The sequence below is a fragment of the Phlebotomus argentipes genome, unplaced genomic scaffold, assembly GCF_947086385.1.
Source record: "Phlebotomus argentipes unplaced genomic scaffold, Phlebotomus argentipes genome assembly contig_39, whole genome shotgun sequence".
In the NCBI taxonomy this organism is placed as follows: Eukaryota; Metazoa; Arthropoda; class Insecta; order Diptera; family Psychodidae; genus Phlebotomus; species Phlebotomus argentipes.
In genome coordinates this window covers 1,481,622-1,506,770 of record NW_026776182.1, presented here as the reverse complement: position 1 = coordinate 1,506,770, position 25,149 = coordinate 1,481,622, and the positions used below count along the sequence as shown (strand labels likewise).

Here is a 25,149-nt window from a genome sequence, read left to right as displayed (position 1 = left end):
TGTATTATCACTCACATTGCCGTAAGGTCGCATACGGTGTATCAGTGATCTAACGTCACTCTACCTCGATGCAATGACTCAAAAAGTTTTTGGGGCAAAAGGAAAAGAAGTGGCAAAACCGTGTACTCACTTTCCGGTAGTGTAGTTTCATGCGAGAAAAAAATCCGCTTTAACCGGTGTGTTAATTAAATAGAGTGAAAAGAGAGTGAGATTTAAATCAGATAATTTGTCAATTTGATATAAAAGAATCGAGGAAAAAAACAATTGCACGATCGCTAAACGCATAATTTCCTGAGAGCCATTCGCTATATATTAATCTCGCTATACTTCCCATATCTAGAATCGTGAGGTAGTCATTGGAAAAATTCTCTCTTTTTTTTCGGCACGATTCTAAAACCAACAATTGCATATAGAATAAGACTGAAAATTATCCATATCGTGAGGCTTATTTCATGATGCGGAAAAAAACCACAAACGAAATATCCGCGATTAACTTTAGCGAAATACTACAACGTCTTGCACGAAGCAAATGCAGAGTGACAATAAGTTTAGCAATTCCATGGCTCTCGAGTCACATTAAACTCACCGTTTTCTGTTTTCTTTTTTACCAATAGGGAAAGAGTCAAAGTTTATGAATGGAAATCAGAGGGAAAAAACGACACGTTTAAAACTCACAATACACACCTTCGTTTTGAGATACTTGAGAAATCTCATAGTTTTTGTTTGCTTCTTGCTCTTTTGACTCGTGATCTGTGCTTTCGACATGATGAAGAGCTCGCGACTATTTTTGCAAGCGGCCACACAAGAGTCACTTTCTGCCGCCAGAATCTAATTTTGGCCACTGAAAATAGCTTTGATTGCTGTTGTGTGTTCCACAATAGGGAGAAATTGTTTGTTTATTGAAATGTCTCTCCCGAAAGAGAACAACAACACTATTCACGTAATTTTGATTTATTTCTATGTCACTTTTTTTTTTAAAAAAACAGGCGGAACACCCAAAATGGATCGCGCGACGCTTTACTCCTCTGCAATTGATTTCTATTGAATTTTGCGAACTTGATATCACACAAGTAAATGACAATTTACAATCAATTGGCTCAATCGCATCTCGTTCCGTCACACTGCAAAAGCGATGTTGTACTGCTCCCGAGGTTCACTCTAAACTGCCAACCAGCTTCTTTCTCACCCAATTACAACAGTATCGTCCACAGAGTTCCACACACCATGCCATTCACCATATGGTCGGACGCATCGCGAGGCAAGTCAAGATTGACGACTCTCGAACACGGTTTGTTTATATTGGCCTAATACACTCTCTAAGTTCCATGTGACATTTCACTCCCATTTATTGCTCTACATAATTCCTAATGGATATTTCTGGAAATCATTCTCCATCGCCCCTTCACCACATCCACTCAATCCAATTCAATTCACACTTCTACCCTCCAGTCACATATTCACCTCTCAAAGCCACCCAAAAGTGACGAAATTCCCAAGTTATTGCCGTGCCATAACGACTGTTCACACACTTTAGTTTTTCCAAATGACGAAATAAACTTATAGGAAAACTACCAATATATTTGCAAATGAACAGGAGTTTTAGCTTTCTATGTGTAATATCAATAAATGCAAATTTAAATCAATGGAATGCAAACGGGTCCGAGCAAGAAATTATAATTCCTATGCTAAAAGTGTTGTGGGATTCCATCGAGGGAATTTGCCACGCACCAAGAGGAAAAATTCAAATTAGCAATGGTGCTCCTCTGCAAACCATCTTCCCCATCAACCTCTCTCTCTGACTGACTTGATCTACACTGTTTTACATGTTTCTCTTGTTCAATAAAAGTTCAAGGTCTCAGCTTTTGCACTCGTGGGTATATATTTTTTCTTTCTTTCTTCTTTTTTTTCGAAAAACCACCCAACGTTGAAACTGGTCTAGCGAGACACATAGAAATTCACCACAATCTTGCGCGATTCACATTAATTGGACACACAGGAAATGAGACTCTCCCACCCACTGTATTCGCTAAAGTGTCCATCCATTGACGCTGTTGTTCAACTCTTCAAAAGTGATGTGATAATACGCAAATGCTTTCCATTGTGTCCTGTATTATCAAATTTTGCTCAATTAATTTGCCTTTTTGTCACTGGATTTCACATGTGACAGACCTAAACATATGCACAAAAGGTGGAGACTCTGTGGCATCTGCTTAACATATTCCTGCTTACCTCAAAACAAACAACATATTCGTACGAAAAATAGTGCCGCACCATAAAGTTAAACCTAAATCTCGTCTATTTTCACAACGTGATTATCAAGTCTTCAATAATTGTTTCATATATCGTGTAATAATGTTTAAAGAGCGACAATTTATTTGCTGAATTTTGCAATGGAGTTTCAATTTCATAAAAATCATTTATCATATTTGAAAAAAACAAAGTCAAAGAATGAAGATAAAAATAAAATACTTCGATCAGTGCATCATTAATCTAACAACAAATCTAAACATATCTAGCACAAAGATTTCTCGCATTATGTGCAGAAATTATACATAGTTTGAGAATGGAAAAATAGGATATATTTATCAAGGCAAATAATGTATAAAAGAGAAAAAAAACTAAATCAAACTCGCGAAAATATTCTCGCGGAAAGTAAAGTAAAATACGATCCAAATATTAAAAAGCTAATCGAAAGTTGATTTAAATTTTCCAATGCGTCATACTCCAATCCCGTTGATTATTTTGTCATTTAAAGAAGAAAATTTAGTAGAAAAAAATAAGAAGAAAAATTACAGAGAAATGAAAGTGAAGGAAAATGTGCAAATCTAATACAAATAACACCTTCAAATATTACTTTTGATGCTTTTGATTAATGCGAATGATTTTATTTATAAATCGTTGGATGATTGATTTGTTATGAGGCGTTTCTGGATGATTCTGATAAAAATTTGTGTCTGCATGAGAGAAAGAAAACAATGACACGAAGTATGAGATCTTATGAGATGATAATTCAAAATAAAAAAATGAAAATCTCTTATTATCTGATTATGATGAAATTCATAATATTTTATCACGAAAAATATATCTACGATCTCAATATATATTTTTTTGACTGATATTAACAAATCATCAAGCAATTGCTCTTATGAAAAATTCACTGCAAATTATTCTGCTTTTTTTGGGATTTGACTAAATTTTGCATGTCCTAACCTCAACACCCTCCAAATCGTTGGATCCTGTTTGACTTTTGATAATATTGAAGATTTTAACGTAGGGCGCCTTAAGCAGCTGATTTTGTAATGTAATAAAATTTGTAAGAAATAATTTAGTTAATACAATTTTCAGATAACTAAAAAATTAAACAGACACAACAAAATAATCTACATTTGATTATATTTTTTAAATATAATCTCTATCACATCAACACTATCATTTTGTAAATGTTGTTTATTTTAAGCTTAAATCTTGTCTCTCGCTCTCTCTCTTTCTCTCTTTTCCGTAGGAATTGCACTCGTTTTCTCCTCTCTTGCATCATCCAAACATCACAATAAAAGGAGAATGGATTTAAAACATCTTTTTTTTCGCTTCATCTCATTCTCAATCGCCTTGCATCCAACTTTGCCCTCAATTGAACATTTAAACACTATCATTATTGCTACTACACGTTATAAACGGAATTCTTGAGTATTAATTGTTTGTATAAAAAAATATCGAATGACTATAAAGCCACTTACCTCCCATGACTCTCGAGTTAATTCAGCAATGTCCTCACCATCACTATTGACTCGACCCTCCTGATTTAAGAAAGAGAAAAGACCCATATTTAATCCACTTGCCCACTTGATGGACGAGAGAGGGAATTGAGATTCACGTGAAACACTCTAAATACCTTGGAAACACCTCCTTGAGCCCATTCGGTGTCGTGCTGAATGAGTTCATATCCACGTTCAGCCACTTTCTCCTCATTCAGCTCACCATACAAATGCGGAACCCAGGAATTCAAAAATCGAAATAGTTCATCGACGCTGTGAATAAATTACAAAAGTCTTCATTTAGGCAATAATTTACAAAAATTGAAATAATAAAAGGCAACTGACCGATTTTTCGGAATGCTGAACCAATATTCGGGTCGCAACTTATTCTTGCCATACGACATGACTGAAGTTGGTAAGGGCACCGACTTCCCAAGTGGTCGGCCCATTCTTAATCTCAAGTACAGCGGCGGATCCGGACATGCGCGAGCTGGCCGTGGAATCAATTCTAGAAGAAGCGCAATTAAAACAACAGACAACACATTAGTCATCCAGATCACATGAGGAAGTCCATCATATTTGCATATTATTGCTCAACAATGATAAGTTCGGAAAGAAAGGTGTATAAAAAAAAAACAACCATTCATAGATCACATCTCTATGAATACATCGGTAAAGTCATACATTTTTTTCTCTTTTTTTTGCTCATCACAGTACCAGACATCTAAAGCAAAGCTATAATTGAATTAGGAGAAAACTATACCAACGATGACACAAATTACTCACCATAGAGATGGCTAAAAAAATAAATATCAACATTGGGTGCAATAACAAACCTGGGACAGAAAACGTCTATTACCAAATGAGAGCGATGGTGTCATAGTCGCTTTTAGGAAAAGCAATTAAACAAATTTAATTTACCATCACATGATGACCATTTTTGGGATAAAAACTCAAATTAGAAAGACAAATGAAATTATCACACGTGATTAACATTGATGATATATATAGAGCAAATGTGTAAATTTATACGGAATATCGTCACGAGAGTGAGTTTTAGGAGACACAAGAAAATTATTATAATTTGTAACTTGTGAAACTTGCACAATTGTTCGAAATGAGACAAAGAAAAGATATGGAAGATACAACACACGCTGATGGAAGGAAAGAAAATGTGTACAGAAACACTGTAAAAATCACTCTGGAAATATGTATTACCAAAAAACAAAGAGAGAGAGAGATAGATAGAAAACACTTTTATATGCTTGAAGGAGGAATTAGTAAGAGGCAAAAGTAAAAAAAAAATGTGACAGAGTAAAAATATAGACAAACACTCTTTATCACTTTAGTTAGGTGGAGAATATTTTGAAATATGTTTCTTTTTTTGGTATTTCTGTTGGAATTAAGTGCAAGACACGAAAAACCTACCAAGTTGTTCAAGTTGTGGAAACAACGGAGCCCTCACTAGAAGATGGCATTGTGCTTTAATTAGTTATCATTCCTCTTAACAATTAAATGTCTTATAATATAGAAAAATATCAGAAGAAAAGAAATTAAAATTAAATGACAAAAAACAATGAGAAAAAATGCAAACTCCTAAATGTAAAACATTTCCAAGAAGAGATGTAATGAAACTAAACATAAAAAATATAAAAACCGTTCCAACAGACAAACGCGACACTTGATAAACAGCAGAAACTCTGAACCCATTTTACGATTTTAAATCATGAAAAAGTCCTGAGATATCTAGACATGTAAATATACATAATTCAATAGTTAGAGCTGTTTATAGTTGTCCTGTTTTCAACGGACACAGTCTTTATAACTGTATTACAAATTGATTAATGACACAAGTGCACAATTTGAGGCTGTAATTGAAATTTCAAAATAATTTTACATTTCACTGTTTCCCCAGACATTTTAAATTACCCGAAACATTGCTGAATCATAATTAGAACACTCACTGTAAATTTCCATATATATATATACAGTACACACTCAATTATTGTTATTTTTGAGAGTGTGACCATTGAAAATATAATAAAAGCACGTTCATCAGGAAATATTCAGTGTAAAATTCTAAAGTTTTTTTTTCCTGTTCTGTTTTTACTGTCTGTGAATTAGAGCAAATAGCAATTTATTTACAGCCATTCATTGATCAAATGTTAAAATTTCAATTTCGACCTCTTTTTCAGTAAGATATATATATAAAAAAGAACATTACATGACGCACTTGTAAGAAACACTATAATAAAATTGTGCATCACCTAAAGAGCTGTGCGCATTGCATCTAAATTCAACAAGTTAACTCATTTTGTATTATGCACAAATTGTGTAAATTTAGGCAAACACAAGTTCTCTGAACTTTGAACATGTTTAGAGAGAATGTGGAACAACTAACAGATCAACTGTATCCAATAAATCAACCAAGGAACTTCCTCACATCTGAGAGTTGTACTAAAACATGAGTGCAGTAACAAGAGACAAAACTAATTGCCAAAATGAATAACTTACTGTCGAAGCTGACAAAGAGTTCCGGCATGTCGTCAATTGAAACCATTGATCGATAATCCAGCTTCGGCGGTGGTGCTTTGCTGGATTTATGAGATGACGGATGAGAAGACTCTGAGGAACTCGGACTTGGTCGTATGAATGTTCCAATTGATGAGCGTCTGTATAAAAGGAGAGAAGAGAAATCAAACTTAATGCATTATCTACTTGAAGTTATCCAATATACATTCATATTTATATTTAATAGAGATTTACAGGAAAAATTATGAATATTCTATATATATATATTTAAAAGTTGCACAAAAAAAGAACACAAAGTGACACATAATATGTATAAACAGAAAATCCACTGAGAAATAGATATTGAAACATTCATCATCAATTCATTTTTCCTTACCCGGGGGTACCTTGCCCCTCGTGTGGTGTCAATGGGGGAACTGGGGAGCCCCCAGAATCTTCGGATGGTGTTTTCGACAAGAACAAATTTCCACCCAATTCCGATACTAAAGTTATTGGGGAACTACATATTTTACGTGTCATTCCCATGGAGCACGCGATATTAATTTGTGTGGTTTGTGTATGAAAATAATATGGGAATAATAGCAGATAATTGAGTGTTTGTAAATTTAGGTGTATTGTGATGAAATATAGTGTGATGGTGTAAATTGCATTTTTTTTTTAATCCATTGGTAGCATAAAAAATTTTGCAAAAAGGATCTCATCAATTATTTTGAACGTAAATCATTGAACAAGTTTTGCAAGAGATATTTCTTCTCTGCATTTTTTTTTATTTAATTGAAAATTAATATATAAAATATCACCTCACGTGCAAATTATTAGTGCAACAGACTTTTCTCATTTACCTGGAGAATACTTTAGAAAATACACTCTGACTGGAGTCACCAGTGTTTGGTGCTGACTCAATCGATTCAGACTTATTTCCTTCACCAGTGAGACCTTCCACCCACGCCAGAGGATATGACAATCGCTTCAGCATCTACAAAACAGATTGATAATGATAATACACTTGGCCAGGAAGTCACTCAAGTCATTCATCAACCTTGTTCTTCTTATCACCCGTTCTGTCCGTGGCCTGATGTTCGCTATCTTCCACGCTAAAGCTCACACTTGACGTCTTCTTGCGCCCACTCTGGTCAAGGCTGTTCGACTGCATCGTCGATTGGCCACTGATCACCATCTGCCCAGATCGTGGTGGGCTGTCAGTGAAATGGGATGATGCAATGGTCAGCGGTGGCACCCAGTCTGAACTGAGAACAATGTCTGCATCGCTGTACACCTTCTTCGTAGGTATCTGCTGAACGCCCGGCAGTGGCAGTGAATTGGGATCACGAATGTCAATCCCTGAATCATGGCACGACAGTTTGACGAGCTGCTGATCATCCACCTCCTCATCGGGCTGACTAATCATTGGCTGTGGCGGTGGGATCGATGCCACTGTCTCGAGACTCTCCTCAGCCAGGTCATCCTCATCCTCCTGAGATCTTTGACTATTGGAATGACAATATCTACTTTGATACAACGCCCAACAGGATGTATTGGACGAGGAAGAAAAATAAAACGATCACCGATTAAATGAGGTTCTTCAATTTTATGATTAATCCATTTCAATTAAGTTAGAATCTCACTGTCCTAACTACGTTATCCCAGAAGCATGCAATGGATAATACAACCTTCCCGCGCGACTAGCAATTCCAATTCGGTGTTAGTTTTCATTTTTCTTCACTCCTCACTCCCCAACGTGAATTGTCCTAAAAGCACCGTGATAGCCAACAATGAATCACGCTACCGCTATTTACCTATCTTTGCTGGGAATGGCCCAATGGTGATCCAACAGACTCTTTCTGCGCTCCTCCAGACTCTTCATCTCACTCGTCATCACATCAAGTGTCCCCTCTTCGGCCTCCTCAGCCTCATCTTTATGGTCATCAGCTGCAAAATACATTTCAGCGATTACTCAATATATTGCACACAGATTTCAGAGTACATTTTTACTGAAGAGCACTTTTACTGAAGTGAATAAAATGTTATGTCTCCTAGAGAAAAGGACCATTCCTTACAGTTACAACTTTTATGACCACCCCTGTATTGAAGAAAAAATTTAGAACGCCACACTTATATATATATTTTTTATCTTGAGTGCGGTGAATGAATAAAAATTACACCGGATTCGGCAGAAATTCTTTCCATGAGTACACACATGAAGGAACAATTAAAAGATAAGGCAATGAAAACATTTGTACTGCCACTAAAATTGTGGGCGGCTGATATGGGAGAAAAGCGCCATGTGTGTGGATATTAAAAGTGAACTTCGGGTAAAGTTCTCTGAGATGTTGTTTACTTACGCTTGGCCTCTTTGGCTTCTGTGGATGTTGCTGACTCCATTGAAAGTGCCTTGGTTGTAGCTTCACGTGCATTTCTAAACTCTTCCAGTTGCTCAGCATGTTGGAGATTTGTCGGTGTCACAAGATCCCGATCGAATGCCTTGGGAAAAGCATCACCCTCGCGTCCATTGCTGGAGCACACGCTCTCCTGATCATCACAACCCTCTACTGAGCCCACACCCAGCTCTGGGAAGGTCTCATCCTTCACCAGCAGGGAGTCCTTCCCAGGTGAGTGAGTGCCTTCGTAGCGACTCACTAGAGGTTTGGGATAATACACCTCGGGCTTCTCGTTGCTCGCCTCATTGCCCACTCTCATGTGGGCAATATCATGAAAGATTGCTGCGTTGACAACCAAATCCATGGGTGCAATTACACCATAGCTCTCTGGGCCATGTTCAATCACCAACGGATCGGACACGTTGGGATCAAACATGACAGCATTGGGTGTCACGAGAAGAACTCCACCCACAACGCCTTGTCCATCAGTTATGTGTCTCACATTGATCTTGAGGAATCTCTGCGTGATCACAGGATCGTCCTCATTGTGTTGTCCATGTACGTTCGGGGAGGAGACTCGTTCGATGTGTCCCGGCTTTGGTGATCCTGGTCGTAAGCCATCAAGCAACTCTAGAAAGGAAAAGACACTTTAGTAAAATCAGGAAATAAGATGTAAAGCACATAAATATAATTCCTTCAATGATCAATCTAATAGAGTTAAACAACTTACAAAAACCTTCAAATTGAAAAGTGAATTCTATACAATAGCATATAAGGTAAATAAACTGGAGATATTTCTTAGAAAATATTTTATATCACATGATGGGAAAAATGTAGAAAAATCCGTATAAATACCTAGTCATTTTTAATCAAAGTCTACGGTCAAATCAGTTGTAGATATACAATTCACAATTTTTATGACCATTCAATTAAAAATCAATCAATACTGACTCTACTATCCTTCACATTATGAATACTTTAACGTACACGCGTATCGGCAATTCAATATTATTGATGTTTCCACAGGGAAAAACAAACATAGTGTAATGAAACAGGTGGATTATATCGATGAGTGTGTCAATTATGTTGGTTACCGATTGAATAAAATCTTACCACCAGTCTTCTTAAAAACCGCCGTAAACATTATAGATCCATGTAATTACTCGCCGACAATAATTTACTAATTTCAAGAACTAATGCACTGGGAAAAGTCGCGAAAAATAAGCCTAAAAACGCACTTTCACGACAACTTGGAACTGAACAGCGCCATAAGTACGTGGTGTATTGTTAATTTATGGTATACGATCTGACAGTCTGTTTGACAATACGAGTGGTTTCTCCCTCCTTCTCACTTGCTCTCTTTGCTGTTAAATGGTGTTTACAGTGGAGAAAGAAAGAGTGAGAAACATATGAGGAATGATAAGAATTTATGTGGAGAAGGTTGAGAGAAGTAGTGTAGAGGGCGCCCTAGTAGAGTAAGATTTAAGGAGACCGTCGCGAGGAGGAGGAGAAATTTAGTAATACCGCGACACCAAAACTGAACAGACGCAATTATAATTGGTAAGCCACACTGATATACTTTCCCCTGATCTATTCCCATTCTTACATGGGGGCTCGTCCGGGATGACAGGGAGTATTCTGAGTGGAATAGTTGCGTTTCGGGAAGTTAAAGACGTGCGAAAAGTATTGCGAAGTTGTGAGCGACGCGAGTGAACCGCGAGGGATCTCGCAAAGACATTTGAAGACGTGTAGACGGGAGAATTCGCGTGATATCCGTGCGTGAGTGGCGGGAGAACGACGGCGGCGCGATTTTCCACAGCGTGAAGACGGTATCGAAGTGATTCGGTGCATTGGAGGCGTGAAGACGTGCACGTGTTCAAGCGCGAACAGTGCGAGGAAAAGACGGCCATTGAAGTCGGCGACGACTTCCGGCAGCCATCTTTAAGACGGTGATTTGTCGGTTGAATTTCGGAAGACGTCCGAAACTTAACCGCGATCACAACCAACGACGTGGCGGCGCGAAAAGTGATCGCGAGCGAAGACGCAAATCGACGAGTTCGTGTGTTGTACTAAGACGTTGTGTACTAAAATCGAACAGAGTGAAAATGGCGTCCAATGTGTCGCAAAAAGTGTCAACAATCGACGAATTGGTGGATTTAATGACGAGGAATGGGCTAATAAAGGAGTGCCAGCGCAGGAGCTTGAAGGAGGACGGCACTAAAGCCGAATTAGCCCAGCGAATCATCAATTTCGATGCAAATAAGGCGGAAAATCCAAGGGGAAGAGATGGCAACCGCCGTGGCAGTGGCGAAAACAACGATGATTCGGATTCTAGTGACGACGATGATGACTTCGAGGGATTTGACACAGTTGTCGTGGATGCGAATTCCACACCCAAGCAGCCGACGTGTTCGTCGAGCGGCAAATCGTTCAGTCTGAAGGATATTGAGGAGTCTATTGAGCATTTTGCCGGCGCCGATGGACAAGATATTGTGACGTGGTTCGTGGAATTCGAGGACACCGCCAAGTCCGCGAGGTTGAGCGATCTCCAGATGTTAGTGCTGTGCAAGAAGGTGCTTGAGGGCACTGCGAAGAGGTTCTTGTTCGCTCAGACGGGGCTGTGCAAGTACAAACGGCTGAAGCGCGCACTGATCAAGGAGTTTGCTGAGAAGTGCAGTGGTGCTGATGTTCATCGCAAGCTGCGCGAGCGCAAGAAGGATTCGAAGGAGACGGTGCTTGATTATGTGTATGAGATGCAACGCATAGCGAAGTCTGGCAATGTGGATGCTGCGACAATCATCGAGTATGTTTGTGACGGAATCCCAGGTGACCCAGTGAGTAAAGCGACGTTGTATGAGTCCACGACGATTGACGAGTTGAAGAAGAAACTGAATTCTTACTGGAAGTTGCATTCAAAGGCGAAGAGTGCTTCAGGAGCTCCTAAGAAGGCAGATTCGACGGAGGAAAAGAAGGGAAACGCTAAGAAAGGTGGCAACAAGGCGGCTACAGATAAGTGTTTCAATTGTGGAGTCAGTGGTCATAAGTCTATGGACTGTCCTGATAAAGAGAAAGGCGTGAAGTGTTTTAAGTGCAACGAGTTCGATCATATCGCTAAGGACTGTAAGAAAAAGGACGATAAGAAGAAGAAGAGTGCCAAAGTGAATATGATTAAGCAAAGTGATGAGAAGTTGGACACATTGAAAGTGAAGTTCGCTGATTATGAGAGTGTTGGTGTGATTGATAGTTACAGTGATGTGTCGTTGATGAAGGAGGCGCTATGGAGGAAGATTGAGGCGTGTTGCAGCGACAAGATGCCGTCGAGGATGAAGTTGCAAGGCTTCGGAGGTGCTTTTGGGAGAGCCAAAGGTGAAGTGATGGTTAACGCCACCATCGACGACGAGATGTACAGGTTTCTGTGCCACATTGTGCAGAATGATGCCATGGAGCCTGAGTTGTTGATCGGGAGGAATTTCCTCGATAATGTCGACTACACCATAAAGCCAGGTAATGTGATTATCAAGCCTAAAGTCCCTAATGATGCCCGTGATGCTGTTAAGCCTGAAGACGATGCGCGTGACGATGCTGTGAGTGACGTGCCAGGCGAGAATGACGCAGGGATTGATGTGGGTGGAGATAGTGCCGATACCTTGGCTGAGGTGGCGCGTATCATGCAGATTTCTGTTGAAGACGATTCAATTAATTGCCCCAAAGAGTTCGCGGGTGAGATTGAACAGATGATTGCGAATTACAAGCCGCAAAAGCCGAAGAATGTGACGATTGAAACGACAATCAATTTGACGGACGAGACGCCTGTGTATCAGCGCCCGAGACGATTGGCTCCTCTGGAGAAGAGGATTGTTGATAAGCAGATAGCCGAGTGGATGGAAGAGGGTATTATTCGCGAATCTACGAGTGATTTCGCGAGCCCTGTTGTGATTGTCAAGAAGAAAGACGGTTCACCGCGCGTATGCATTGATTATCGCGAATTGAACAAGAAGATTGTGCCCGATCGATATCCGATGCCAAGAATTGAGGATCAGTTGGATTGCTTGCCCAAAGCGCGTGTTTATTCCACCCTTGATTTAAAGAACTCGTACTTTCATGTGCCAGTCGCCGAAAAGAGTAGGAAGTATACCTCTTTTGTTACACATGACGCGCAGTACGAATTCATGAAGTCGCCGTTTGGATTAAATCTCAGTGGAAAAAGCTTTGGACGATTCATCAACGCCGCATTGCGGAATTTGATGAGAGACGGAACTGTGTTGGCATTCGTGGATGACTTGATCGTGCCGGCGAGTGACGAAGAAGAGGGAATTCAAAAGTTGAAGCGTGTTCTTGAGGTAGCAGCAGAAAATGGTCTCGTATTCAATTGGAAGAAGTGCGCTTTTCTGCAAAGGAAAGTCGAGTACCTTGGATATGTGATCAGCGAGGGGAAAATTCATTCGACGGAGTTGAAAGTGAGAGATTTGTTGAAATATCCAGTGCCCAAGACGACGAAGCAAGTCCATCGATTCTATGGATTGGCACAGTATTTCCGCAAGTTCATCGAGAACTTTTCCATGATCGCAAAGCCGCTGAGTAACCTGCTGAAGACGGGAGTCGATTTTGAATTCGGTGACGAACAGATGGCCGCGTTTAAGATGTTGAAGGATTTGATGGCTACTTATCCTGTGTTGAAGATCTATGATCCTGATGATGAAACGGAAGTCCACACTGACGCTTGCCAGACGGGAATTGCGGGTATTTTGATGCAAAAAGGCGATGACGGGAAGATGCATCCGTGCTACTATCATAGCAGGAACACCAACGAGGCCGAGCAGAAGTATCATTCGTATTACCTCGAATTCCTTGCCGCCGCGGACTCAGTAGAGAAGTTTAGCGTCTATTTGAAGGGGGTGAGATTTAAGTTGGTGACTGATTGTGCCGCGTTTATGATGACGATGTCCAAGAAGCAGTTGAATCCGAAGATTGCGAGGTTGGCGCTTGAGTTGCAAGAGTACGATTTTGCTGTGGAACATCGTGCAGGCAGTCGAATGGCGCATGTTGATGCTTTGTCGAGGGCGACAGTGATGGTGATTAGGAAGAGAGTAGATGACGTGACTTCGAAGGTGAAAGCTGCGCAAAATCAGGACGAGAGGATTAAGGCGATAAAAACAGCCTTGTCGCGTGGGCCGTATGAGAACTTTCTGTGTTGCAATGAAGTCTTGTACGTGGAGTGCGATGGCAAAAGGAAATTAGTGATTCCTAGCGCCATGGAGTTTGAGATTTTGAGCGATGCGCATTCACGAGGACATTTCGGTGTCAAGAAGACCAAAGAGTTGATTAATGACGAGTACTACATCCAGAACGTTGACGATAAGATTCGCAGGTGCATCGACAATTGCATTCCTTGCATATTGGCGGAACGAAAGAGTGGGAAACGTGAGGGTGAGCTCCACCCTATTCCCAAGGGAGATCAGCCTTTCGAGACGTTGCACATTGACCACCTTGGTCCAATGCCATCGACGAGGAAATGTTATAACTACATATTGACGGTGGTGGATGGCTTTTCCAAGTTTGTTTGGTTGTTTCCCGTTAAGTCGACGACGGCCGATGAGACTTTAAAGAAGTTGCAAACGATTTCTGACGTATTTGGTGATCCGAAGAGGATCGTGGCTGATAGAGGAAGTGCGTTCACCTCGAATGTTTTCAAGAAACATTGTGAGGAGAGAGATATTGAGTTGCATCATGTGGCGACAGGCGTGCCACGAGGGAATGGACAAGTTGAGAGGATCCACAGGATAATTATACCGACTTTGACGAAGATGTCCGTGGATAAGCCTGAAGAATGGTTTAAACACGTGGGAAAAGTCCAGCAGTACATCAACTCATCACATCAGAGATCAATTGAGAGTACGCCGTGTGAAGTGTTGATTGGAGTGAAGATGAAACATCCTGAGGACAAAAAGATTGTTGAGATTCTTGAGGAAGAGCAGAAGGCTCAATTTGGCGAACAGCGCGATGTGCTGAGGAAGCAAGCTCGACTTAGTATCGAGAAGGTCCAGGAGAAAAGTCGTAAGGCTTACAATCTGAGAAGCCGACCAGCTCGGAAGTACCAGGAAGGAGATTTGGTAGCTCTGAAGAAGACGCAGTTCGAGACGGGCGCCAAGGTGAAGCCGAAATTCATCGGACCATATAGGATTGTGGAGATTTTGCCGAACGATCGATACAAGGTGAAAAAGTCAGGAGATTTCGATGGATCGGAGACGACGTATGGAGCGGCGGACATCTTGAAGCCGTGGCCAGGAAGTGTGCATTCGGGACGAATGCAAGGCCAGGAATGGCCGTGTGGAGAAGGTTGAGAGAAGTAGTGTAGAGGGCGCCCTAGTAGAGTAAGATTTAAGGAGACCGTCGCGAGGAGGAGGAGAAATTTAGTAATACCGCGACACCAAAACTGAACAGACGCAATTATAATTGGTAAGCCACACTGATATACTTTCCCCTGATCTATTCCCATTCTTACATTTATATCGGAAAACCGATCAGAGGTTTGTGTCTCTACTCTGTGATTCAACGCAATTACGTACGTACAGTAGTAGAAAAGATTATCTGCACAGATAGAAATAACAGTAGGAGGAATATAAAATGTGCGTAGAGTACCAATAAAGATAAATGAATATTAAAATTTAACATAAACACCGAGGTGATGATATTGATTTGATGAATTTGACGTGTGAAATCCATTCAAAATTGCCGGAATAAAGTATATTGAGCCACACTGTATTATTCATACCTTTCTCCTCGTGTAAATCATCTGTGGATTTTCCTGTCGGACTAGACTTGCCAGAAGTGGTAGAACCTTCACCACTTTCCACGATAGCTGACTTATCAGGAACCAATAGCTGCTGTCCAGGATAGATGAATGAGCTCACCAATCTATTGAGCTTTGACAATTCAGAGGGTGTCGTATCAAATCTTGCTGCCACTGATGTTAGAGTATCTCGATCGCCAACCTGAGAGGTAGAAGTGTTATCATTAGAAAAGTACAAATCAGCAAATTGTTCAGCTATTGAGAAATATCACACCAACATCGTGAATACTCACTGTATAAGTTGTTGTTGGAATTGGTGGGGCTTTCTTCTTCTCAGCATCTGCAATGAGGTTAGAGAGAAGACATTGGAATTAATATCATGCCTTATCAACAAAGTGTCACAGAAAAACACTGTAACTTTGCCACACAACAATCACATTTCGGCTTCGCCCGATAATCGAATATTTCGTAATCTTCACTCAAGTTGATTGATTCGGTATTTAGCAGAAAATAAATGAGATAATCTCTCTGTCGTCTGAATATAAAAATTCTCCTTTCGTCATTCATCATGGTCAGACGAGCACTGATGCCCAGTGTGTCGATGTGAGACGGACAAAAGGGCAATATGAGATTACGGAATTGTCACAGAAATTTCAGGGAATTCACTTAGCAGTGCAAAATTTGATACTACCACAGACAATGTTACTGTTTTCCTTTTTGATTTGATTTCATTTGAATTTGTAAACGGATTCGCTCCGCCACTGGCTTTCTACTTGAAAAGTCAATGTCGCGAAATCGAAAAAAAACTAAACACAGAAGCTTAATTACAGAAATTTTTTTTTTCGGAATTGTACGTAAATGTTTTGGTAAACATTGCAACAAGGTAAACATTGCAACATTTCATACTGGAGTCTACAAATTCACTCTAGTGTCATTTTCAATTCCCTTTTCTTTCATATGATATAACTTTTATTACCTCTTGATAAGCGCTCCACGCTGTCAATTCTGCCTTCCACCTTCGACTTGAGCGAGTCCAAATCAAATGGAGCCAAACCATGATCCACACTCCTTGATTTACTCCTGCAGAGAGGGAGAGACAAAAGAGGTAGAAAGAGGTCAGTAAGTTGCTCATAATGTTTTTACAAAATGTATCACCCTCAAAAGGTGATTAAAAAAAAACAGTTCTCTTATAGATTAATGCGAAAAGAGGCACCGGGGCTAAAAACCACACAAAAAACACATTCTTGTTCATGGTCCGACACACCACAATGGACACTTTTATCTCCACTCAATCCACCTTACCTTCTGCCAACCCTTTTGATGTTGATTAAATCAAGATCTATGTCAAGGACTCGCCACGACCACACATTTTCCCAGAGAAAAGGAATTGATTTTCAATAGCACATTCCATGCAAATAAATAAGGAAGCCTCCAAGAAGAGGAAATAAAAACAGTCTTGCGATTGCCGTAAATTGATACATTTGCCGTGCAATGCTCAATTTGTCTTGTGTAAAATGTTAAAATAAATATCGCAGAAACATGAGAAAAAGAAAATAGGCAAAACAGAGGTGTTAGATTAATATACCTAACAAAAAATATATACAACCAATTTCTACACAATATTTCGGCACTTTTTTTCCTTATTTCTTACTTTGTGCGAATAAATTGGGTCAGGGACAAGCAACATTTGACAAGACTTATTAGCGTAAAAAAGAACACACTAAGTGTTAAATTTTAACACTAAGAAATTTATACTGTCAATAGCAAAACAAAAAAGAAAATTCAACACTTACCGAAAGACTGGACCTCCCGTGCGAGATAAAATATCAACATCAGCCTGACTTGATCTACGAGACCTATATAATATCGTGCAACAAACATTAAAAGAAAAAAAGGAAAAGAAAAGAAAATAAGTCGCAAACTCAGACAGATGAAAAGGAGAAAAAAAAATTGTATTAATGTGCAAAATGAAATTTGTGTGAGTAAATTGCAAGCAAAATGAAAGCGATAACATGTGAAGAGTGCAGAACATCAGTAACATTTCACTCCTCGTGTGTATTTTTAGTAATCTGTGAAGCTCAAATGAAGACATCTCAACGTATAAAATAACACATAATTTTTCCCACGTTCAGAATATTCTCTACATTAACACTCAGTCGCAATTTCGTTTCGTCCCAAAAAGGTTTATTTGGGGCAAGAATAAAATTATTGCCGACGTAAATAATGGATATTTTCTTCCTTGCTTTTATCTCATGATTTTTTTTTACCATATTCTTTTCTTACAATGTATTTTGAAATCTAGGTTAGGCCAAAGTATAGATGGCTAATTACCTACTTGTATTATCTATTCTTGATAATCCTTCTATTTCAATTTATTTTTTCGTCTTCTGGAAAACAAAGTATATGTGGCATGGAAACCTCAATCCACCACCCATTAGCTCCTGGAAGGAGCTAAAGAGAGGGAGAATTGAGAATAAAACATCTACAGTATTATCCAATTATCTCATTGTGATAAAACTCTTCCCCGAAATAGCATTGAAAGTGAAAACTTTCTGAGAATGTAATTTGCGAGAGTCAATAAGGAATTTCCATATATACTCCACACAATTGGAAAGAAGATGACCCACTTTTCTCAAAGTTTCAATCACATTTTGAATGTATGCGGGGTGGATTTTCATGAATAATCTCCTCCAGGCATATTCACAATAGTACTTTTACTAATTCAACGTGACTTCTATCCAATCGATAAGACCGGATGATAAGAAAGCATGGCGATTAAGTGAAATACAGGAGGAACAAAAATGTATATGAATGTGAATCATTTTGTGGAATTTCCTGTGTGAGAGAGTCTTACCAGTAGCTGGCCTTCTTTTTAAATTTCGACAACTGTGTCTCAAGAACCATCTTTACGTATATCGACCCAAAGTCTCCTGTCCTTCTATCGATTGGCTGTACTATGAAATTGTGACAAATATCTTGTCCTCAAACGTACGACACGTTTTCCTTTTCCTCACACACAACCTATATTATCAACATAATAGCAAATTCTCATTATAGTTTTGAGCACTTCTGCAGACACGACTCTCTGGGCGTTATCAGGAGACAAACACAAGAATGTGGACGATATGAGAAGTCGTGACGTTAAGAATTTATGACGCATATTACCATTGAGAGAAGTATGATTATTTTTAGTGACATAAATTTCTCCCTCATTTATTTATTTTGCACGATCTCAGAGGATCTCATTGCTAATTTCACTTTCACGTTCAAGAGAATTATCTCTAATTAAACATTCCACTGAGAGGTCTGAGGCATTCGCCTATTTAATTGAGTATGACTGAAAAACTCACGCTTCTACGATCTTACGGTAGTCATACATATAGATTTTTCCCTCTCCATCTTCTAAATGAACATTTATGGGAAAAGCACTGTCCAACTGAAGAATAACCTTCACGAGTAAAATGCACGTGACTTTTTCACCGTTCTTCACTTGTGCCTTTTTTATATAAAAAAAAATTATAGACATATATTTTTACCACCTCTTCCAACTGTGGCGAAGAAAACAATTCAAACAAATTAGCACATTTTTCCTTCTTCTTTTTTTCCCATTTCTAAAACTCAGCCTTCTCTATATTTAATTCACAAATATTAAACAACCCAGCAAATAATAGCGTATAACGTGACGATATAGATGGAGAGAGAACTGAACACAAAACACCATGGACAACTGGTTAAATAGTCTTCGCAAAATTATTCGGAAAATTTACTTTTCAACGTTTCACATTTTTCATCTATTTTCCTTTTATGTCACCATCAATTGTTTGATTTGTTGAATAATAATATCCTCTTATTTTTTCTTCAACTCTATTATTTGACAAAGAGCGATTTGGCAGCAGACACTTGTGAATACTTTACAACACTACACCATCATTGTTTTATTAGAGATAATTCTGGCAATAAACGATAATAGAACGCATTTTAGAATAAAAGAAATTGTCATGTCTGCAAAGTCTGCTTAATAACTCTAATATTTCAATAAAATCTCAACAACCAAAAAAAAAAATAGGTTGAATACGTGAACAAAGAAATTGCATTTTGAGGAGAGCCAACAACACACCTTTTCAATTATAGTACATCACTCACGGCAAAACTTTTCCTATGTCAAATATAATGTAATATATCTCTTCGTATAGCCAAACGATGCGCATTTGTTGAAAGCTTCTGATAAACTGATCGAATGAGGACTGCGTATACAAAAAGTAGAAAAAAAAATCATATATAATGTAATCTTTTAGCGATTTCATGGTATAAGAAAGGCCTGACATCTTATCACTTCATTAGTCCACGTTTCTACCCAGATATTTATGGCGCTGTGAGGCATTGGTGCGAGGCACATGTTTAAGTAAAAATAAGTTTATTCACGAGTGTATGTGAGACTGTGCAATTTCCATTTGAAAAAAAATATGTATGCAAAAGAGGAAAAAACCGCGAAAACCCACGCAATTTTGCAATAAACATTCACAACCTTCTCTTTCGCTACATGTTCCTTCCTTCTTAATGATTTAGACACACAATTCTCTCCACTATAGTGACAGATTAAAGACACCAAAGAAAAGACACATAAATCTCTTTCCCTCGTATCGACACACACTCAATAGTAACTTCTGGAGTTTGTTGTGAAACTGAAACTGATAGCAATGACACTGGAGAAACTTAGACTACCCACTGAGTGTCATATTGTAAGGTAGTCAAGTGAGTAGCTGTAAAAGAAGCGTCATATTCTCTTATCGAGTGACATGAGCTGCAGAAAAAACACGCATCCTCACGTGCAAATTGCGCAATAAAGTCAACAATATACTTTAATTTTGCCGCCATAAAGAATTGCATCACCCAAAAGGCAGTTAATGCTGTGCATACTCGCGCAAAAAATCACTTTAGGGGCAGTCACACTGATATTTAGATTTACGACACAAACTTTAATTCCCACGATCCAACCATATGCATCTGTGATGGATAACAGCACGAGTCACAGAGTATCCCATTCTCATCGCACTCACTAATTACTCGAATTACCTATTGAGCTTAAAAAGCGTTTAAATTTATTTTTTCACTCAACGATGCGCACTAAACGCGACACTCTGTGGCATGTGAACTTTCAAACGCATAAAGAAGCTTATAATCTATTCATTTCCAACAAGAAGAGCTGTAATAGGTTGAAGTGTTGGAAAACCTTCACTTTAAACATAATATTTGTGACTTAATTACATACATATAATGTGGAAGATTTACGGTCTTTTGATGCAGCTCCTCAAGTACACACAGTATAAGTGGATTAATGATTTATATGCCTAGGTCACAAGAATTTGAAGAAGGCAGATATAATATAGTTCATTAGAAGTTGTACAACGGTACACACATAGTATATGTGAACGTAAATAAGGATTAAAGTCTACATTTGGGAAAACACTGAAATAATAATAATTAAATGTTTTTAACACATTCTTCTGGGATTATCTCTTGAGTCATGAAATGCCCCACTTTTTTGGCCCGACACACTGTACATGAGCGGCAAATGAGAGAGCATCGCAATCAACACTGCACACATTTGCACCTGAGATGTGGTGAGCAATAGAATGGGAAGGGGGAACCCTCTCTGTTTATATTTATATTTTGCCTGTAGACACAAGTAGATGTGTACGCATGTAAATTTTGCTTATACTTCTAGTAGCTGTAAATTAAATTATGAGATTCTGATGGTTGTGTGTGAAAGTGAATGAATTGGAGGAGAATATAAGGTGAATAACACTTGTTGCACCACCACCAAATTATGTGTGACTCCAATCACCTGTCATTAGACTATAGTGTTTCAGAAAAACCTTCATCTATGTATGTTGAATTTTGCAACTTTCAATATTCAGCTTCCAAAAGCTCTTTTTTTCGTCAGTCAATGGGAGTGTTTTGAGTGAAAAGCATTAATCATATGGAGCCATTGCCTTGAGATGGAATGCATCTAACCTCTGCTTCAGATTTTCCGGCTTGAGAATATTCCACCACGAGTGCCTCTTTTGGCGTCCTCCTAAGCCCATTGGCGGTTCATCCGCCATCTCATTGTCATCCACCGTGGGTGGAAGGCCAACCTTTCGGCGTCGTCGCTCAAATTTTGCCTGCCACGATGACCGCCTGTGCCGCCTGCCAGGCAATTCCGCATGAAGATGATCCCCATTCTCCGAATTGGCCATTCCATTCTCGCTATCAGTGGCACTCTTCAGACGTCCAATTGATGGCATTTCGCCGAATTGGTCCTTGTTCTGTTGACAAATATCACGTGAGAATGATAAGTTCCCAATTCACATCGATGAAACTCTCGTCGAGAGGCATTCGCAATTAATTGAACGCAAATCAATTCTCCAATTCAGTGGGCGAGCTCAAAATGTGATTATGAGTAATTGTTGGGCGGCACTATTCTCATGGAATGAGATTGCCCTCACAGTGGACCGGCAGGAAGCGATATCAAATCATCCCGCGGAGGAGTGTTTTTTCTTTTTTTTTTTTAATTAAATTACAATCTACCTTCTGACCACTCTCGCGCCGTCCTAGAAATGCCACAGCAATGGAGCTCCGTCGCTTGCTCGGCTTTTCAGCCGTGTTGTTATTGCTCACGGTAGGACTGAGTCCCAACAGTCCCATGGCCAGAGATGAGCGCCTTGGCGGCTTAGGTGGAATTCCATTGTCCTCCTTCTCCTCAGTGGGCGTCGTGGACTCCTCCTCGAGAGACACCAGTGTCGGAATAGAGCTTGTGCTCCAATCTTTCCGCGAGCGGTACTTTCCCGCCGACAACACACTCGTCATTTTTTTCTCTTCTTTTCTTGTCTCTCTTTATCAAAATTTCACTGATAAAGCTCTCAATGTCTTGTGTTTCCACCTTCGTTTTCGACAGTCTTTCACGTACTCTTCACTCACGTCATTAACTCGCTGCCAGAGGGGGAGTATAGCGTATTTTTATGGGGAAATTTCTCTGATACAATCGTCATAAATATTTCTATTATGTCGCCCAATTACAGGTGTGTTGATTCACGATGACTTCCAAAACATCACCAATTGTGTCCAATAAAAAGACGGATTAGAGAGATTTCTGGCATAGGGACAAGTGAGATAATAATGACTCAGACCCATATTGATAACACGATCAACTCTCTTTCTGGATTGCACAGAGCTTAAGTGTTTCCTTCATACCGCATCAGTGCCAGATTACCCAGCCACAATGTTTCAATAAATAAAACTACACAAATTCCAGTAATTACAGTCTCACGTAGAGAAACAACATTCTACAAATTAATTGCAATTTACACCATTTTTATTGGCTATTCACTATGAATTTTATATACTTAGACATACTCAATTTTCTCTATTTACCAAAAAAAACGAGCTATTCACAGAGCCGACGATTAAAATGTAGAAAACGGAAGAAAACACTCTTGCCTTGTCAACTTTCATTTGGCGCATAGAAAATAAAAGGAAATTGCGACTTTTCTCCCAGCCTATAAACTCCACCTTCGAGTCTATTTGAAACTTAACAATTACTGGTAGAGAAAAAACTGCGTTGCGCCTTCGCCAATTTCAGATATGAATGTCCGATAAGACATGTAATTATTTCACGCACTGATTTATTCACAGGTACAGAAGTTTTTTTTTTTACTTCAAAAAAAGACCATGGATAAATTATTACAATTGACATTTTCCGCTCATGATACAATTTAATGCTAATTGCTTAAACTCCTTTGCCTCTCTCATTCGGTTTTACAATATAATCTCTGCATTGCTATAAACAATGCTGTTGCAGTTAATTTTTGTTCAATAACATGCAATAATGGAACGTACTTCGGAAAAGTTCAATAAATAAATATATCCAGGAACGAGATTGGATTTGAGGAAAATATGAATGAGTTATGAATACTGCGAAATTATACTGAATTACATCTATGAGTGAGTAGTAATAAATCAACAATTATTTTATGAGAAACTACAATTAAAATAGTATTGCACAAAGAACACCATATGGTGTGAGCAGTAAGAGTTTAAAAAAGACAAGTATTCGGCGGAATTTCACACTATTCAGAAACATTCTCGGTATAAAATGCTCACGAAAAAAAAACAGTGTGTAACTCATGTCTGTATTTTCCGATACAGATACTATGTAGTAAAATGCACTATATTGCAGAATTCACTATTACTGTTCTGTTAGTTATTTAAAAAAAAAATGTATTGTGCATCTTCGCGAGCATCACAAACAGTAATTTCAATGGAAATATGCAATTTATTGCTATTAAAATTTCGACATGGCAACAATTACCTCTGGATTAAATCACAAAATGCGCATTTTGAGCGGAAGTGCAGTAACCCAAATTGAATATTTATCAGTGAAAATACTCCAAAGTCAACACTTTCCCCATGTACGCAATTCGTCAACCACACAGGCACATTTCTGTTGTGCCTCAAGTCTCGCAAATCCTTGATTAGAATCCAATTAAATGGACGATTGTATCAGTGAGAATTTACAATTAGTCAACATTGTCAGGTACATAAACCCTCGCGAGAATTCTTGAAAGTTCTTCATTCCCCAAGCGAATGCAATGTTAACAACATTTGAAACACTTTGCAAAAGTTATTCACATTCCAGTTCAATGGCTTGTTCGCGCATTCAAATCTTGCACCGTGTTTTCTTCACTCTCAAACGACATCATTTCCTTTCTCTCATTCCTATCTTTTTTACTGACTTCTTCAACAATCTCGTGGTAACGGAGAATTTCTTTTCGCTTCTCTCTTTCTCTCTCGCTCAGTATATTGCATTCCATTTTGAACATTTTATCAATAATACCGACAAAAGTTTCAAAAGGAATTTTTCTATGACACAATTCTCTATACAGGTCAAAAAATAAGTACAGATCATCACGAAAGTTGGAAAATATTTCAGGCAATTTCATTTCAAATGTTATAAAGTTTCGCGGTATTTTTTTTTCTCTCTACTCTTGTGAAACTATCAACGCTAACACGAACAAGTAATATGAATGGAAATTATTTCACTTATCAGAAACCACAATACAATAACTCACAGTAAATTTCACTAATTCTACCTTGAAATATAGCAAGTGTTACCGATCCAATTTCTTAACAGAGAAAATTCCAAAAACTCGTGAGATTAACTTATTTTAAGTCCACAGTATTACGCAAAATAATGAGTTTTTTTCACATATTAAGGGGGCAACCTCAGTGAGAGACAAATCTTGGTAAATGGCACTTGGGAAATATTGGGTAGAACCACAGAGAACAGCACTTGATCATTGATCTAGGGTGATCTGTAGCGTGTTGAAAAATTTCGCGCACGTCTCGTTGGAATCTCAATTGAAAACTGAGCGCGACGCATCGATCGCGGTTGATCGCGACTCCGTTGACGGTGCTGCAAAAGAGAGTGTTCTATACTCGATGCCTCTGTCTCATAACCAGTCTCACTGTACAAAACATCGCGGTATTTGTGGCTACTTTATTAAGTGTAGGTATAAAACTCACCACACATTTGAAGAAAACAACTTTCAATTCGATTGTATTTTTGAGATCGTTGGTTGAGTGCGAGAGTTCCCCCCAAAAAGATGTGTAAGAAAATTGTCAGAGTGGAGAAAAAAGCAGAAATTGCATGCGGATA

The 25,149-nt window shown here is 38.8% G+C and overlaps 1 protein-coding gene across 24 annotated transcripts in view; it reads right to left on the bottom strand.

Annotated features, from left to right (window-relative positions):
* The window catches only part of LOC132263766 (TLD domain-containing protein 2), a 53,474-nt gene that overhangs the window by 9,523 nt on the left and 18,802 nt on the right, over nucleotides 1-25,149 (bottom strand). For 2 of the 24 annotated variants that reach the window (XM_059763735.1, XM_059763737.1), the window contains exons 2-13: nucleotides 16,429-16,532; nucleotides 15,746-15,792; nucleotides 15,435-15,654; nucleotides 8,627-9,292; nucleotides 8,081-8,213; nucleotides 7,324-7,789; nucleotides 7,127-7,260; nucleotides 6,267-6,424; nucleotides 4,098-4,260; nucleotides 3,890-4,025; nucleotides 3,735-3,794; nucleotides 3,211-3,288 (exon numbers count right to left, since the gene is read on the bottom strand). In XM_059763735.1, coding sequence (XP_059619718.1) covers nucleotides 3,211-3,288; nucleotides 3,735-3,794; nucleotides 3,890-4,025; nucleotides 4,098-4,260; nucleotides 6,267-6,424; nucleotides 7,127-7,260; nucleotides 7,324-7,789; nucleotides 8,081-8,213; nucleotides 8,627-9,292; nucleotides 15,435-15,654; nucleotides 15,746-15,792; nucleotides 16,429-16,532 — 2,365 coding nt within the window. Of the gene's footprint in view, nucleotides 1-586; nucleotides 2,952-3,210; nucleotides 3,289-3,734; nucleotides 3,795-3,889; nucleotides 4,026-4,097; nucleotides 4,261-6,266; nucleotides 6,425-6,660; nucleotides 6,784-7,126; nucleotides 7,261-7,323; nucleotides 7,790-8,080; nucleotides 8,214-8,626; nucleotides 9,293-15,434; nucleotides 15,655-15,745; nucleotides 15,793-15,880; nucleotides 16,032-16,428; nucleotides 16,533-17,245; nucleotides 17,309-18,306; nucleotides 18,503-21,467; nucleotides 21,761-22,022; nucleotides 22,957-23,003; nucleotides 23,362-23,802; nucleotides 23,928-24,562; nucleotides 24,849-25,149 lie in introns of those variants that run through there. The other 22 variants (XM_059763724.1, XM_059763718.1, XM_059763727.1 and 19 more) reach the window with 22 other exon arrangements.